This window comes from Chiloscyllium plagiosum, unplaced genomic scaffold, assembly GCF_037043375.1.
Source record: "Chiloscyllium plagiosum isolate Xiang-an unplaced genomic scaffold, Cpla_swu_hap1 HiC_scaffold_10, whole genome shotgun sequence".
In the NCBI taxonomy this organism is placed as follows: Eukaryota; Metazoa; Chordata; class Chondrichthyes; order Orectolobiformes; family Hemiscylliidae; genus Chiloscyllium; species Chiloscyllium plagiosum.
In genome coordinates this window covers 108,403,862-108,417,465 of record NW_028270148.1, presented here as the reverse complement: position 1 = coordinate 108,417,465, position 13,604 = coordinate 108,403,862, and the positions used below count along the sequence as shown (strand labels likewise).

Genomic DNA, 13,604 nt, shown 5'->3' with positions numbered 1-13,604 from the left:
AGCCACAGGGTCATGGGGGACATGGGCCACAGGGTCATGGGGACATGAGCCACAGGGTCCTGGGAACATGAGCCACAGGGTCATGGGGGGCATGAGCCACAGGGTCATGGGGGGGGGGGCATGAGCCACAGGGTCATGGGGGGCATAAGCCACAGGGTCATGGGGGGCATAAGCCACAGGGTCATGGGGGGCATGGGCCACAGGGTCATGGGGGGCTTGAGCCACTGGGCCATGGGTGCTTGAGCCACAGGGTCATGGGAATGTGAGCCACAGGGTCATGGGGGGGCATGAGCCACAGAGTCCTGGGAACGTGAGCCACAGGGTCATGGGGGGCATGAGCCACAGGACCATGGGGGGGTATGAGCCACAGGACTATGGGGAGGCATGAGCCACAGGACCATGGGGAGGCATGAGCCACAGGGGCCTGGGGGGGCATGAGTCACAGGGTCATGGGGGGCATGAGCCACAGGGCCATTGGGGGGGGGGGCATGAGCCACAGGGTCATGGGGGGGCATGAGCCTCAGAGTCATGGGTGCATGAGCCACAGGGGGTCATGGGATGCATGAGCCACAGGGTCATGGGGGGCATGAGCCACAGGGTCATGTGAACATGAGCCATAGGGTCATGGGGGCTTGAGGCACAGGGTCATGGGGGGCATGAGCCACAGAATCCTGGGGGGCCATGAGGCACAGGGTCATGGGGGGCATGAGCCATAGGGTCATGGGGGCATGAGCCACAGAATCCTGGGGGGCCATGAGGCTCAGGGTCATGGGGGGCATGAGCCACAGAGTCCTGGGGGGCCATGAGCCACAGGGTCATGTGAACATGAGCCATAGGGTCATGGGGGCATGAGGCACAGGGTCATGGGGGGCATGAGCCACAGAATCCTGGGGGGCCATGAGGCTCAGGGTCATGGGGGGCATGAGCCACAGAGTCCTGGGGGGCCATGAGCCACAGGGTCATGTGAACATGAGCCATAGGGTCATGGGGGCATGAGCCACAGGGTCATGGGGGGCATGAGCCACAGGGTCCTGGGGGGCATGAGCCACTGGGTCATGGGGGGCATGAGTCACAGGGTTATGATCAGTCTCTCCAGTTCAAAGCAGTTCTTTGGAAATAATCAAATGCTGAGGACACTCCTCAAGTCATTTATGAGCAGACAGGCCAGGAGCAGGAGTAAGCTATTTGACCCTTCACACCTATACTGTCATTTGATAAGGCCATAGCTGATCAAAATGTGGCCTCAATTCCACTTTCATGCCAATCCCTCTCAGTTTGCTTCGACTCCCTCGTCAGGAACTGTCTCCACCCTATTCTGGACAGTCCAACAGATCCATGACACACAGTGAAACTATTTCTCCTCACCTCTGTCTTAAAGGGGAGCCACCTCATTTTTAAACATTGCCCCTGGTTCCAGTCTCACTTACAATAGGAAACATCCTCTCAGCATACACTGTGTGTGGTCCAAAAAGACCTGGTACGTTCAATGTTTCCAAAGTTGACATCTATCGTGAATGGGCAGGACAATGGTCTGAGATCCAGGACAAAGCTCTGGAGAACACTAGAGCTGATTACCGTGACAGTGCAGACCACAGCACCCACTGGAACCTCTCCCAGCAGCCCTCGTTATGTTTTAGCTGGTCCTTTTTCAAAGCAAAAAATGGTCAACAATCTACACAGTGTCATTCACAAAACACCAGGTAATGTGTGGACTTTGAGGAGCTGCTCCAGGACAAGGCCTCAATACTCTTCAGCACGGTCCCCAATAATGTATTCAGGATTCTAAACCAGAATCAGGAACAGCCAAAAAGGACCCAAATCACACTGACATTTCCAAGTTCAATTCCCCTTCTCTCTGTTTTAGAATTCACCTAAAAGAATGCCTAGTCAAGGGCGATGGGGTTGCAAGATGGAGAGAAGATGTACAACAGCACAGAAAGAGGCCATTTGACCCAATGGACTGTGATGCCTCACTGCGAGTCCCACCCCACCACTGCGTCCCCACAGCCCTGCAGATCGTTATCCAGCACCATTTTGAAAGCCACCATCGAAGGTGCCCCTGCCACACTCTTGGGCTGTCTGTTCCCAGTCTTAAACGCTCTACACATAAAAATAAGTTTTCCTCATTTCAGCCTTGGTTCTCCTGCCGAAATACTGAAGTGTTCAGTCAACAGTGCTTCGGGCATTAGCGTGAAGGGCAAGTTGGATGGAGTTGCTAGTCTCTAAACTCTCCACTAATTTTATACACTTTTAAACACACACTAGCTTCTTGGCTGGCTGAATAAAAACTTTATAAGCACCACAGTCAATGATCTCTGGAATTCTGCATTCTCACTGAAACCTTCGTCCAGTTGCCGGCTCTAAGACGATATTCAGAAGCTAAGGATGCTCAAGCCATCACTGTTTGTGCATTTTGGTAGTTCGGGAGAATTGGAAATACTGAACAACACAGGTCACGATGGCATAGGGGAGGCAATGCCCTTGTGGTATTATTGCTGGGCTGCTAACCCAGGTAATGTTGTGGGGACCTGTGTTTGAATCCCCCCATAGCAAATGGTGGAAGTTGAATTCAATAAATAGCTGGAAGTAAGAGTCTAATGATAACTGTGGTTAGGAAAAAAACTGATTGTGTTCATTCATGTCCCTTCGAGAAGGAAACTGGCCATCCTTATTATGGTCTGGCTTCATGTGATTCCAGACCCACAGCATCGTGGATTGACTTTTAACTGTCCTCTGGATAATTAGGGATGGGTAATGAATGTTGACCTAGCCAGTGGTACCTCCATCCAATGAATTATACAAAAGATTCTGTCTAGCCCTTCTTGCCATTGTCCTGTTTCAAAATGAATTAAGCATCTTTTATCACGAGTGTATGGATCAGGAATAGCCTATTTGACTCAAGTCTGTATTGCAATCATCCTCTTCAGACTGAATACATATTTAGTAAATGGAACTCTTTACAATACCCAGATCTCTACACCTCACAGCAGCTTTGCTTCCTAATTCTACCATCGCAGATTATCAAGTGTGCACACAAAACATGCAGCACAATGTACCGGATGAACCAATGTTCATGCACATTTATACCGACGTGATGACAACTTCTGGGGAAATAGCAAATATCTCCAGAAGAAAACAATTACATTCTCTCCTTTCCCCTTCAAAAGCAAATAGAATGAAGCTCAGTCTCTCCATCTTGCTTGACAAACCACTTGACTTCGAAAGAAAATGCTGTTAGCCTTCAATATTATTCGCTGTGTGCGTAGGTCTCATGCAAAACACAGAGCAAGTTCTCCAGCAGTGGCTAAACAACTAAATTGAACAATGTGGGATTGAATGTGTGGATCGAGCAGCTTGCGCAAAGTGGCACTTCCTTATTGTGAAGTAGGAATGATGCTGAGACTGGATTGTGTCAGAAGCAAGTACATGCAATTCCACAATGCAAAGACACAGCACAGAGGAAAATTCGATCATTCATGTTACGGCATTGGATAAACAGTAAAGGGTGGCTTTTTACTAGTTTACATATGTTTACATATGCACAGGGGTGAATACAGGCTTCAGATACAATCACAGAGTCACAGAGGTATACAGCACGGAAACAGACCCTTTGGTTCAACTTGTCCATGCTGATCAGATATCTTAAATTAATCTTGCCCCAGTTGCCAGCATTTGACCAATCTCCCTCCAAATCCTTCCTATTCATGAGCCCATCCAGATGCCTTTTAAATGTTGTAACTGTGAGTCAAAAAGTGTGGTGAAAAGCACAGCAGATCAGACAGTATCTGAAGAGCAGGAGTGTCGATATTTGGGACATAAGCTCTTCATCAGGAATGCCGGGCTCACACTCGAAACGTTAACTCTCCTGCTCCTCGGATGCTGCCTGACCTGCTGTGCTTTTCCAGCACCACACTTTTCAACTCTGATCGCCAGCATCTGCAGTCCTCAGTTTCTCCATGCTGTAATTGTACCAGCCTCCACCTCTTCCCCAGGCAAATCATTCCATACATGCATCATGTTCGCGGGAAAAAGTTCATCGAACCCCTACAGTGTGTAAACAGGCCATTTGGCCCAAGAAGTCCACACCAACCCTCCGAAGTGTAACCTACCCAGACTCATTCCCCCACCCTGTATTTACTCCTCACTAATGCACCTAACCGACATATCTCTGAACACTATGGACAATTTAGCTTTGGCCAATCCACCCTAACCTGCACATCTTTGGACTATGGGAGGAAACCAGAGTGCCCAGAGGAAACCCACACAGACACAGGGAGAATGTGCAAACTCCACACAGACAGTTGCCTGGAATTGAACTTGGGTCCCTGGCACTGTGAGGCAGCAGTGCTAACCACTGAGCCACGATACCACCCCTAAGTTACCCCTTATGGGCCTTTTGAACCATTTCCCTCTCACCTTAAACCCATGCCCTCTAGTTTTAGACTCCCCTACCCTGGGGAAAATACCTTGAATTCAAGGAAAACTCTTCAAGCCTGCACACGACCATGGCAATTCTGTGTATGCCTAGAATTCCACATTCCCATTGACCCCGCGAACCCTCCAATCCGATGCATAAGAAAAATCTATCCACCTCAGCCTTAAAAGGATTCAGAAACCCTGGCTCCAACTTCGGAGGCAGAGTGTCCCATTTCACACAACTATCTGAGAGAGAAATATTCTCATCTCTGTCCTCAAGGGGTCACCCCTAATTCCATCACCCTGGACTCACCCAAAAAAGGAAACACCCTTTACATATTCACCTATCAAGACTATAAACAAAACGTATAAGTTCTATTCAGGTCACCTCTCACTGTTCCAAAATCTAGTGGATACATGCCCAGACTGTTCAACCCATCCTTATTAGACACCCACTCATTCCATGTACCAATATAGTAGAGTCATAGAGATGCACAGCATGGAAACAGACCCTTCGGTCCACCTCATCCACGCTGACCAGATATCTGAAATTAATCTAGTCCCAATTGCCGGCACTTGGCCCTCTAAATCCTTCTTATTCATATACCCATCCAGATGCCTTTTAAATATTGCAATTGTACCATTCTCCACCACTTCCTCTGGCAGCTCATTCCACACACGCACCATCCTCTGGGTGAAAACGCTGCCCCTTATGCCCCTTTAAAAAAATTTCCCTGTCACCCTAAACCTATGCCCTCTAGTTCTGGACTCCTCCAACCCAGGGAAAAGATTTTGTCTATTTACTCTATCCATGCTCCTCACGATTTTATAAACCTCTACAGAGTCACCCCTCAGCCTCTGACACTCTAGGGAAAACACACCCAACCTCTCCCTAAGCTCCTCCTATCCCATATCCAATATATTCACATCCTTCTTTAAATAAGGAAAGGAAAATTGACATGTGGTCTTACTGATATCCTGTACAACTGAAGGATAACATCATGACTTTTATTTTCAATTTCTTTGATAACATAGTATAGCATCCCAACAGCCTTCTTAAGCACTTGCTGTACCTGAACACTAACTCCCACCAAAGTGAACAATCTCACATTTTCCCGCATTCTACTCCTTCTGTCAGATGTTTGCCTACTTGCTCAATCTATCCGCATTAGTCTGCAACCTATTTATGTACTCTTCACACTATACTTCCCTCTCCATCTTCAAGCCATTAGCAAATGAATTCTACCCATAACATCCTGTCAATGAGAATTTATGTATCCTCTCTATTCTCTTCCAGCCAGCCAATCTTTTATCGGTGTTAATATGCTACCCCAACAGCATGTGCTATAACTGTGCAAAACAATTTTTTATGTGTGATGCCTTGCCAAATACACTTTGGAAATCCAAGGGCAGTCCCTGTGTAGGCACCCCTTTATCTTCACTGCATTGTACTCCATTAAATAACTCCTACAAAATGATTAAATATGATTTCCCTTTCATAAAAACCTTGCCAACGCTTCCTGATTACGCTGTGTTTTTCAAAGTGCCTAGCTAAGGCCTCCTGGGTAACCAATTCAAAGTCACCCATGACAAATGTCAAGTTTCCTGTTCACTGTCCCCTCGCTCCTTTCCGATGGAACCATTCCAAATCGAGCAATTTTTGGAAAGTTAACACCAACACATCCAAATCTCACTCACACCTGAGGTGAAATCCATCAGGAGTATGTTCTCTTATGGATTGCTCCGGGAGCTAGGTCTTGTGAATAATTATCGCAAACTCAGTCAATTTCTCCCTGTCTCCTGGAGACGCTTGGTCAGGCTGGGATCTACAGTTTCACAGATGCTCGAGATGACCAACCTTTCAGTGTTACCCAGCTTTTACTGGTAGTCTCATTGAATATTAAGGGCAGCCCACTGACCCAGTCCTCAAACTAACGCACGCTGGAGCATGGAATCACAAGACAGTGATCGGAAAGGGGCGCCCTGTGCAATGACACCAACTCCTTCCCCTGGGATAGTGGAGCTACTGCATTGAGTAAGGCAGTTATTATTAACTGACATCAGAAGATACGTTTCAGAATACAAAAGACTGTTCCTAGGAGGAGTACTCCAGAGTTCTGCCTATGTCCAAGTTCCACATATTCCACATTCCACATTCCTGATAAATGGCTATACCCAAAACGTCAATTCTCCTGCTCCTTGGATGCTACCTGAACTGCTGTGCTTTTCCAGCACCACACTCTCGACTTTGACCTCCAACATCTCCAGTCCTCACTTTCTCCAAGTTCCACATATGTCCATCAGAGGATATATGGTACTGTGGTGACTGTTCTTAGTAACTACAGTAACAAAGTGCAATTAAGGTCAGCCTGATAGTCTATCATTTATCCCAGATCTTATGTAACTAGCTACTAAATAATATGTAACAAATGTATTTATTGTTCATCAGAAATGAGCCAGCTTTTGTCTGAAACCTCACATGGATCCTTCCGCAGTTAGTATGAGTAACTGGAACTGAAGCCGATAAGGATAGGTGGCAGTGAATCCACTCATGGTACCCCAGATAGTTCTAGCAAAAGAAGAGCAAACACCAAGAGACTGGCTGAACTGGGATCAAGCTGTCTGCCATTGTACAAGACTATGCTCTTTTTAAGATCAAATAACAACTGAGTAGAGTGTGTACCTGGGATCTTCTTAGTCTGTGCAGCCCACACTAGAGTGGTTATCACCAAGTTATTAAGGTCCAAATGCCCACTCAGCAAGGTTTAGTTCTGCAATGATTAGTAAGTAAAGTCACCATAATCCCACTGCTCTCCTGGGAGAGGGAGAGAGAGAGAGAGAGAGAGAGAGGATTGCTGGTGGTTTAACACCATGCCTCAGATGAGGGGAGAGGTGATGAAACCAGGACTGCTATGGTGACCTCAACTGGTGTGGGAATCGAACCTGTGCTGTTGGTGTCAAAGACCAACTGTCCTTTAGCCTTACTTTCTGCACCTTGATTTCTTTCTGCATTTTAAACATTGGTGACTCTGAACCTCCAAGTTTCTTTGGATATCCATCGTATTTAACTTCACTTCATCCGGAAAGTACGCTGATCTATCCCTTTTCAATCCAAAATGGGTAGCCTCACACTTGGTTGTATTGAAATCCATCTCCAACAGTTTTGATCATTCATTTGGTCTCGCGATATCCATTGATCAGTATTTGCAGCCATGACTTTGGATGATGAGCAATGTTTGCTTTCATATATTGGGGCTGGAAGGGGAGAGAGCTGCGGTCCAGAGAGAAGAAGTAAGCAGAGGGTGAGAGTCAGTGAGTGAGTGAGGAGAGAGGGAAAGATAGAAAGAAGTATATTTTGACGTCATCTGTTTGGCTTCTCTTCCACCTGTGATTCAGCTGTAGAGTTGGGAGAATTCAGACTTCGGTGGAGTTAACCTTTCAACCCTCGTGTTTTTGGCAAAGCTAAAGGAACTGATAGGACACAGCTGTACAGATTTGTCAGGTTCAGTTATGCAGTGCTGACTGGATTTGGAGAGAGGATTTTAATCCCTGACTCAGAGGGTAGGGGAGGAGAAGGCTCATTATCGTGGCTGAGACTCCAGGCAGCGATCTGCTGATGGAAGAATATTTCGAGTGGGCTACAGCAGAACAGACAGAGAGCGAGCACAAACTGGGAAGTGGGTTCATGAGCTGAGCCAAGATGCTAAAGCCAGACATAAATCAGACGGCGAGGTTGCTTTGTAGTTGGCTTTCCATCAAAAGCTGCGTCAATTTTCCCTGTGACATATTTATATTTCCTGCCTGAGCAACATAATTAAAGTACAAGATCGATCATCACTGGGGAAGATGTGGATTAGAATTTACTGCAGTGAAACAAATCCCATCAGAGGACAATTTGCTTTGCCAGACCAACACACACCAGCTCTCGAACACAATACAGAAGGGTACTGAGCTCTCCCATCAATGTTACCCACGTGTGTTGGCAATATCCCACCTGAGGATGCAATACTTACTGCATCAACACCTTTGAGCTGCTCTCACCCATAGCCAAATGTGACAGTATCTGACAATTTTTTTAATAGAAACCCTACAGAGTGAAAACAGGACCTTCAGCTCAACAAGTCCACACCAGCCCTCCGAAGAATAACCCACCCAGACCCATTCCCCTACCCAATATTTACCCATGATTAATACACCTCACCTACACATCCCTGAACACTATGGGCAATTCAGCATGGCTGATTCACCTAAGCTGCACATCTTTGGACTGTGGGAGGAAACCGGAGCACTCGGAGGAAACCCACGCAGACACGGGGAGAATGTGCAAAACCCACACAGACAGTCTCCCGAGGCGCTGTGAGGTGGAGGTGCGAACCACTGAGCCACCGTACTGCCAGCCATTTATAAAATGGAAACTTAATTGATTGACACAACAGAAAATGGATTCCTTGGAAGCACAAGGATCGATGTGGGGAACAAAAGACAGGAATACATATTAAATACTCTCGATGCTTTCCTCACAAATGACATGCTTTGAAAGACAACAGCAGAAAATCAAGATGCTCCTCACAAAATAGTATTAGAATGTTAACACCTAAAGACCAAATTTCAGGGTCTCAAGACCCTCCATTCTGTTCTACAGGCCATGAGAGATATGCTCTGCTCAAAGACAAAACATTTGTCTCTGTGGGCGGCACAGTGGTTAGAACTGCTGCCTCACAGCGCCAGAGACCCGGGTTCAATTCCCGCCTCAGGCGACTGACTGTGTGGAGTTTGCACATTCTCCCCGCGTCTGTGTGGGTTTCATCCGGGTGCTCCGGTTTCCTCCCACAGTCCAAAAATGTGCAGGTTAGGTGAATTGGCCATACCAAGTTGCCCATAGTGTTAGGTGCAGGGGAATGGGTCTGGGTCGGTGTGGACTTGTTGGGCAAAGGGCCTGCTTCCACACTGTAAGTAATCTAATTTTTCCTGTTTCCTGTTATGGACAGCCCAAACCTTACCAAAGATTCAACCAAAGAATGTCACCATCCTTTCCAAACACACTGTTTTTTTCCTTTTCTTTTCCTATTGGAAATCTCATGCAAGTGGATGAGAACCAGCTCCATCCATACAGCGGGAACTCACAATACACCAGGAAACCATGGAGTCGGTGACCTGAGCCTCCGAACTGGAGGAGATGGGAACTGGATAAAAATAAAGGGCACACGCCCAAGACAGAAGGGACCAAGGCAAGCTCTTCCATTTGGTGTTCTGTTCATCTCTTCTTCTGATGTTCTGTCGTTCAATGTCATTTACCTGGTAGAGGACAAACAATGCTAAGACACAACAGGTACATATCTGTGGCAGACTGGATCCATCAAAAATCCCAGTGGAAGGGAGGCTGCCTGATGAATTACAAGCCCACCATGCTCTGATAAGTCTTTGTCTGGGACAAAGGCAAGAGTATGAGTAGGCTATTCGCTTGACCATTCAATAGCTGTTAAACCTGCCTTCAACTTCACCTTCCCATACTAGTTTTGGACGGTTGCCTCAAATCTAATTAACGACTAAGATCTTTGGGGTTCCTACCCCAGAATTCAAGAAGATCCACAAGCCTCAAGTGAAAGCAATTTCTCCACATTTCAGTGTTAAACCACTGACTCCTTGTTTACAGTCTATGGCCTGTGTTCCTGGAACAAACACTTTCTGAGTTTTGGCAAGGGATCCAATGGCCACGCAAAAACATTACACTGGGGTCCACTCTCCTCTGTGTTTCTTTTTAAATCACTGCTCTCCCCTGAATAAGAAGCAAAAGTAAAATCCAATGACATCTTAGTCCTTCGATTGCTTACCCAAAAAATGGTTGCTTGGTTCACTGATGTTAGGTACAGTCGGTCAATCTGGAAATATTGGGGCTGCAATTTGAACTTCAGAACCTCTCAGTACCCAACAGTCTGCTGTAGAAACTGATGCACAACAATAATCTCTTGACGAAACCTGCGCCCACACCTCCCCCCTCTTGCGTCTCCATCCAAAGCCCCAAAGGATCATTCCAAATCTGGCAGAGATTTACTTGCATATCCTCGAACCTCATTAACTGCATCCATTGCTCCCAGTGTGGTCTCCTCTACATCAGAAAGACAGAGCACAAATTCGCGGAACGCTTCAGTGAACATCTCTAGTCTGTACGCACCACCTTCCTGTGGCCAGCCATTTCAACTCCCCCTCCTACTCCCCCCATGACATGCCCATTCTGGGCTGCCTCCACAGTTTAAACAAGGCCACCCACTACTGGAGAAAGAGCACCTCATCTTCCACCTCGGGACCCTACATCCACATGGCCTCGACATTGAGTTCACCAGTTTCCAAATCTCCTCTCCCCCCACCCATTTCAGATCCAACTCTCCGACTCGGCACCGCCCTCTTGACCTGATCGTCTTCCTTCCCAGCTATCCGCTCCACCCTTCTCACTGACCTATCACCATCACCTCCTACCTGCATCCACCTATCATCATCGCACCCACCTTTCCCCCAGTCCCACACCCCTCCCGCTTTTTATTTCTCAGCCCTCTTCCCCTCTTTTGGGTCCTGCCTGAAACGTTGACTCTCCTGCTCCTTGCATTCTGCCTGACCTGCTTTGCTTTTTCCAGCGCTACCCTTTATCGATTGTGCCAATGACAATGGCCATGATGGATCGACTGTTTACAAACACAAGTTACTGGACCGTAAGCTTGGCTGGAATCACAAGTGACAGTTTTGCAAAGCTTGCTGCTAATTATTAATCATTGACACCTCAGGAAATGAATGGAGTATCAATTGTTCTGTGTTTGATTATATGAGCCTGTTTATTATTGATGCTCACTGTGCTTGATTGGTTCAGCCTGGCTGTTGACACAGTGAAAAGTAAATACAGGGGCTTCAAGCTGAAAACATGGAGCAGACATTTAAAGCTGTGTAAATAAAACTTGTTACATACACAAAATCTGGTGTGATCTAGAATATAAGACACAATGCACATTATTATGACAGAGAGGAGGTGCAGTTAAATCACCTTGAGCTTGTCAAATGTGTTTTTTTTCTCTCAGAAGTATCTGAAGATTGTTACAAATAGTTTGCACAAACTGCTGAACATTTATGTGCAGGTTACTGATGCAGATGAGTGTGGCTGGTCAGAGTTTTACAGCACATGGCCTACCTTGGGATTTCTTGCGTACTTTCCTGTACGGGCATCCTTGACCAGGCTAATTTCCAGCAGGTCTGTTTCCTGGAAACAAAATGACACACACAAAAAAAGAGAGTTATCGAACAAAGTCATGCATAATGTACACAGCCCGATGCACCTTGACAAGCCAAGTCATGCTCCGTACAAATCTCCAATTCAGAAAGTTTATCACCAACACAAAGTCACAGAGCACATATTATGGAAATGCATGATTTCACTTTATAATCTGCCACAGTTTAACAGAGTCCCAAGGAATCTAGCTCACACCATTTAGCTCTCCATCAAACTGTCTTTTGTCATGAGATAACAGCATGTATTACCACATTTTTTCCAAGTACGGCATTCAAGTACAACTAACATCAGTAAACACAAAAATAATGTAAAAGCTAAATTTCTACACTGTTTAACTACCATTGAGTCAGGCAGTTATCACTTTAACAGCCCCATTACGTGAATCCTACCTTTGCAATGAATTCTATGTCTCGCAATACTCACAGTTTCTCAGGTATTGGAACACTGCCCACTTCAGCAAGACTTCAGGTTGGTAATTACCATCCAATGACAATCTCCAACAGGATCCAAATCATTGCCCACTGACATTACCACGGCTGAACTTCCCCACCTTCAGAGTCCTGGAGGTGACCAATAACCTGAAACTGAACTGAACCACCACAGAAATACTGTGGCAACAAGGGTAGGGAGGAGGCCGGGAATTCTCTGAAGAGCAACTTACTTCATAACTTCCAAAGCGTGTCTATCATTGTGATGGAATACTTGCATGGATGAACATAACTCCTTCATGAAACAAGGTTTGTTATATCAGGTCAGGCAGCATCCGAGGAGCAGAAGAATCGACTTTTCGTGCAAGATTCCTGATGAAGGGCTCTTGTCCGAAACATCGATTCTCCTCCTTCTCGGATGCTGCCTGACCTGCTGTGCTTTTCCAGCACCACACTCTCGACTCTGATCTCCAGCAGTTGCAGTCCTCGCTTTCTCTGAGGTTTGTCATATGAGGACTCTGGCTCTGTACTCAATTGAGCTTAGAAGGATGGAAGTGGGGAATCCGATTGAAACTTAGAGATAACTGAGAGGCCTGGATAAAGTGGAGAATATGTTTCCATGAGCAGGAGAGACGAGGACCTGAGGGCCCAGCCTCCGAGTGAAGGAATCACCCTTTAGTATGGAGATGAGGAGGAATTTCTTCAGTCAGAGGGTTATGAACATGTGGAACTCCTTGTGGAAGCCTGTGGAGGCCATGTCATTGAGTGTATCTAAGACAAAGTTAGATAAGTTCCTGATTGGGGGAGAAGGCAGAAGAATGCGGTTGAGAAACATATCAGCCATTACTGAATGGCGACCAGACACAATATTCTAATTCTACTCCTATATCGTATGGACTTATAAGAAACTCAATACCATCCAGGTCTAAGGTTACCTCGCAGCTCATACACCACCAGTGGCAGCAGTGTATATCATCGTAATGTCGTTAGCACTGCTGCCTCACGGCGCCAGGGACCCAAGTTCGATCCCACCCTCGGGTGACTGTGTGGAGTTTGCACATTCTCCCTGTGTCTGTGTGGGTTTTCTCCGGGTGCTCCGGTTTCCTCCCACAGTCCAAAGATGTGCAGGTCAGGTGAATTGGCCATGCTACATTGCCATAGTGTTCAGAGATGTGTAGGTTAGGTGCATTAGTCAGGGGTAAATATGGGATAATAGGGTAGGGGAATGGGTCTGGGTGGGTTACTCTTTGGAGGGGCTGTGTGGACTTGTTGGGCCAAACGGCTTGTTTCTACACTGTAGAGATTCTATGATTCGAAAAAATACACTCCCAAGAGCTGATGTGTCTCTCTTAACCGCACCTTCTAAACCCACAACACTGCCACTGAGAAGGACAATGGCAGAGAGTGCATCAGCACACCAATGTCTCCAGATTCCACCCTAAACCACAGACCACCCTGACTTGGGCCTTCATTGTCATTTCTTCACT

General features: G+C 46.5%; 1 protein-coding gene across 2 annotated transcripts in view; it reads right to left on the bottom strand.

Annotated features, from left to right (window-relative positions):
• The window catches only part of plcb1 (phospholipase C beta 1), an 867,193-nt gene that overhangs the window by 665,777 nt on the left and 187,812 nt on the right, over nucleotides 1-13,604 (bottom strand). For both annotated transcript variants that reach the window (XM_043696584.2, XM_043696585.2), the window contains exon 3: nucleotides 11,591-11,659. In XM_043696584.2, coding sequence (XP_043552519.1) covers nucleotides 11,591-11,659 — 69 coding nt within the window. The remainder of the gene's footprint in view (nucleotides 1-11,590; nucleotides 11,660-13,604) is intronic.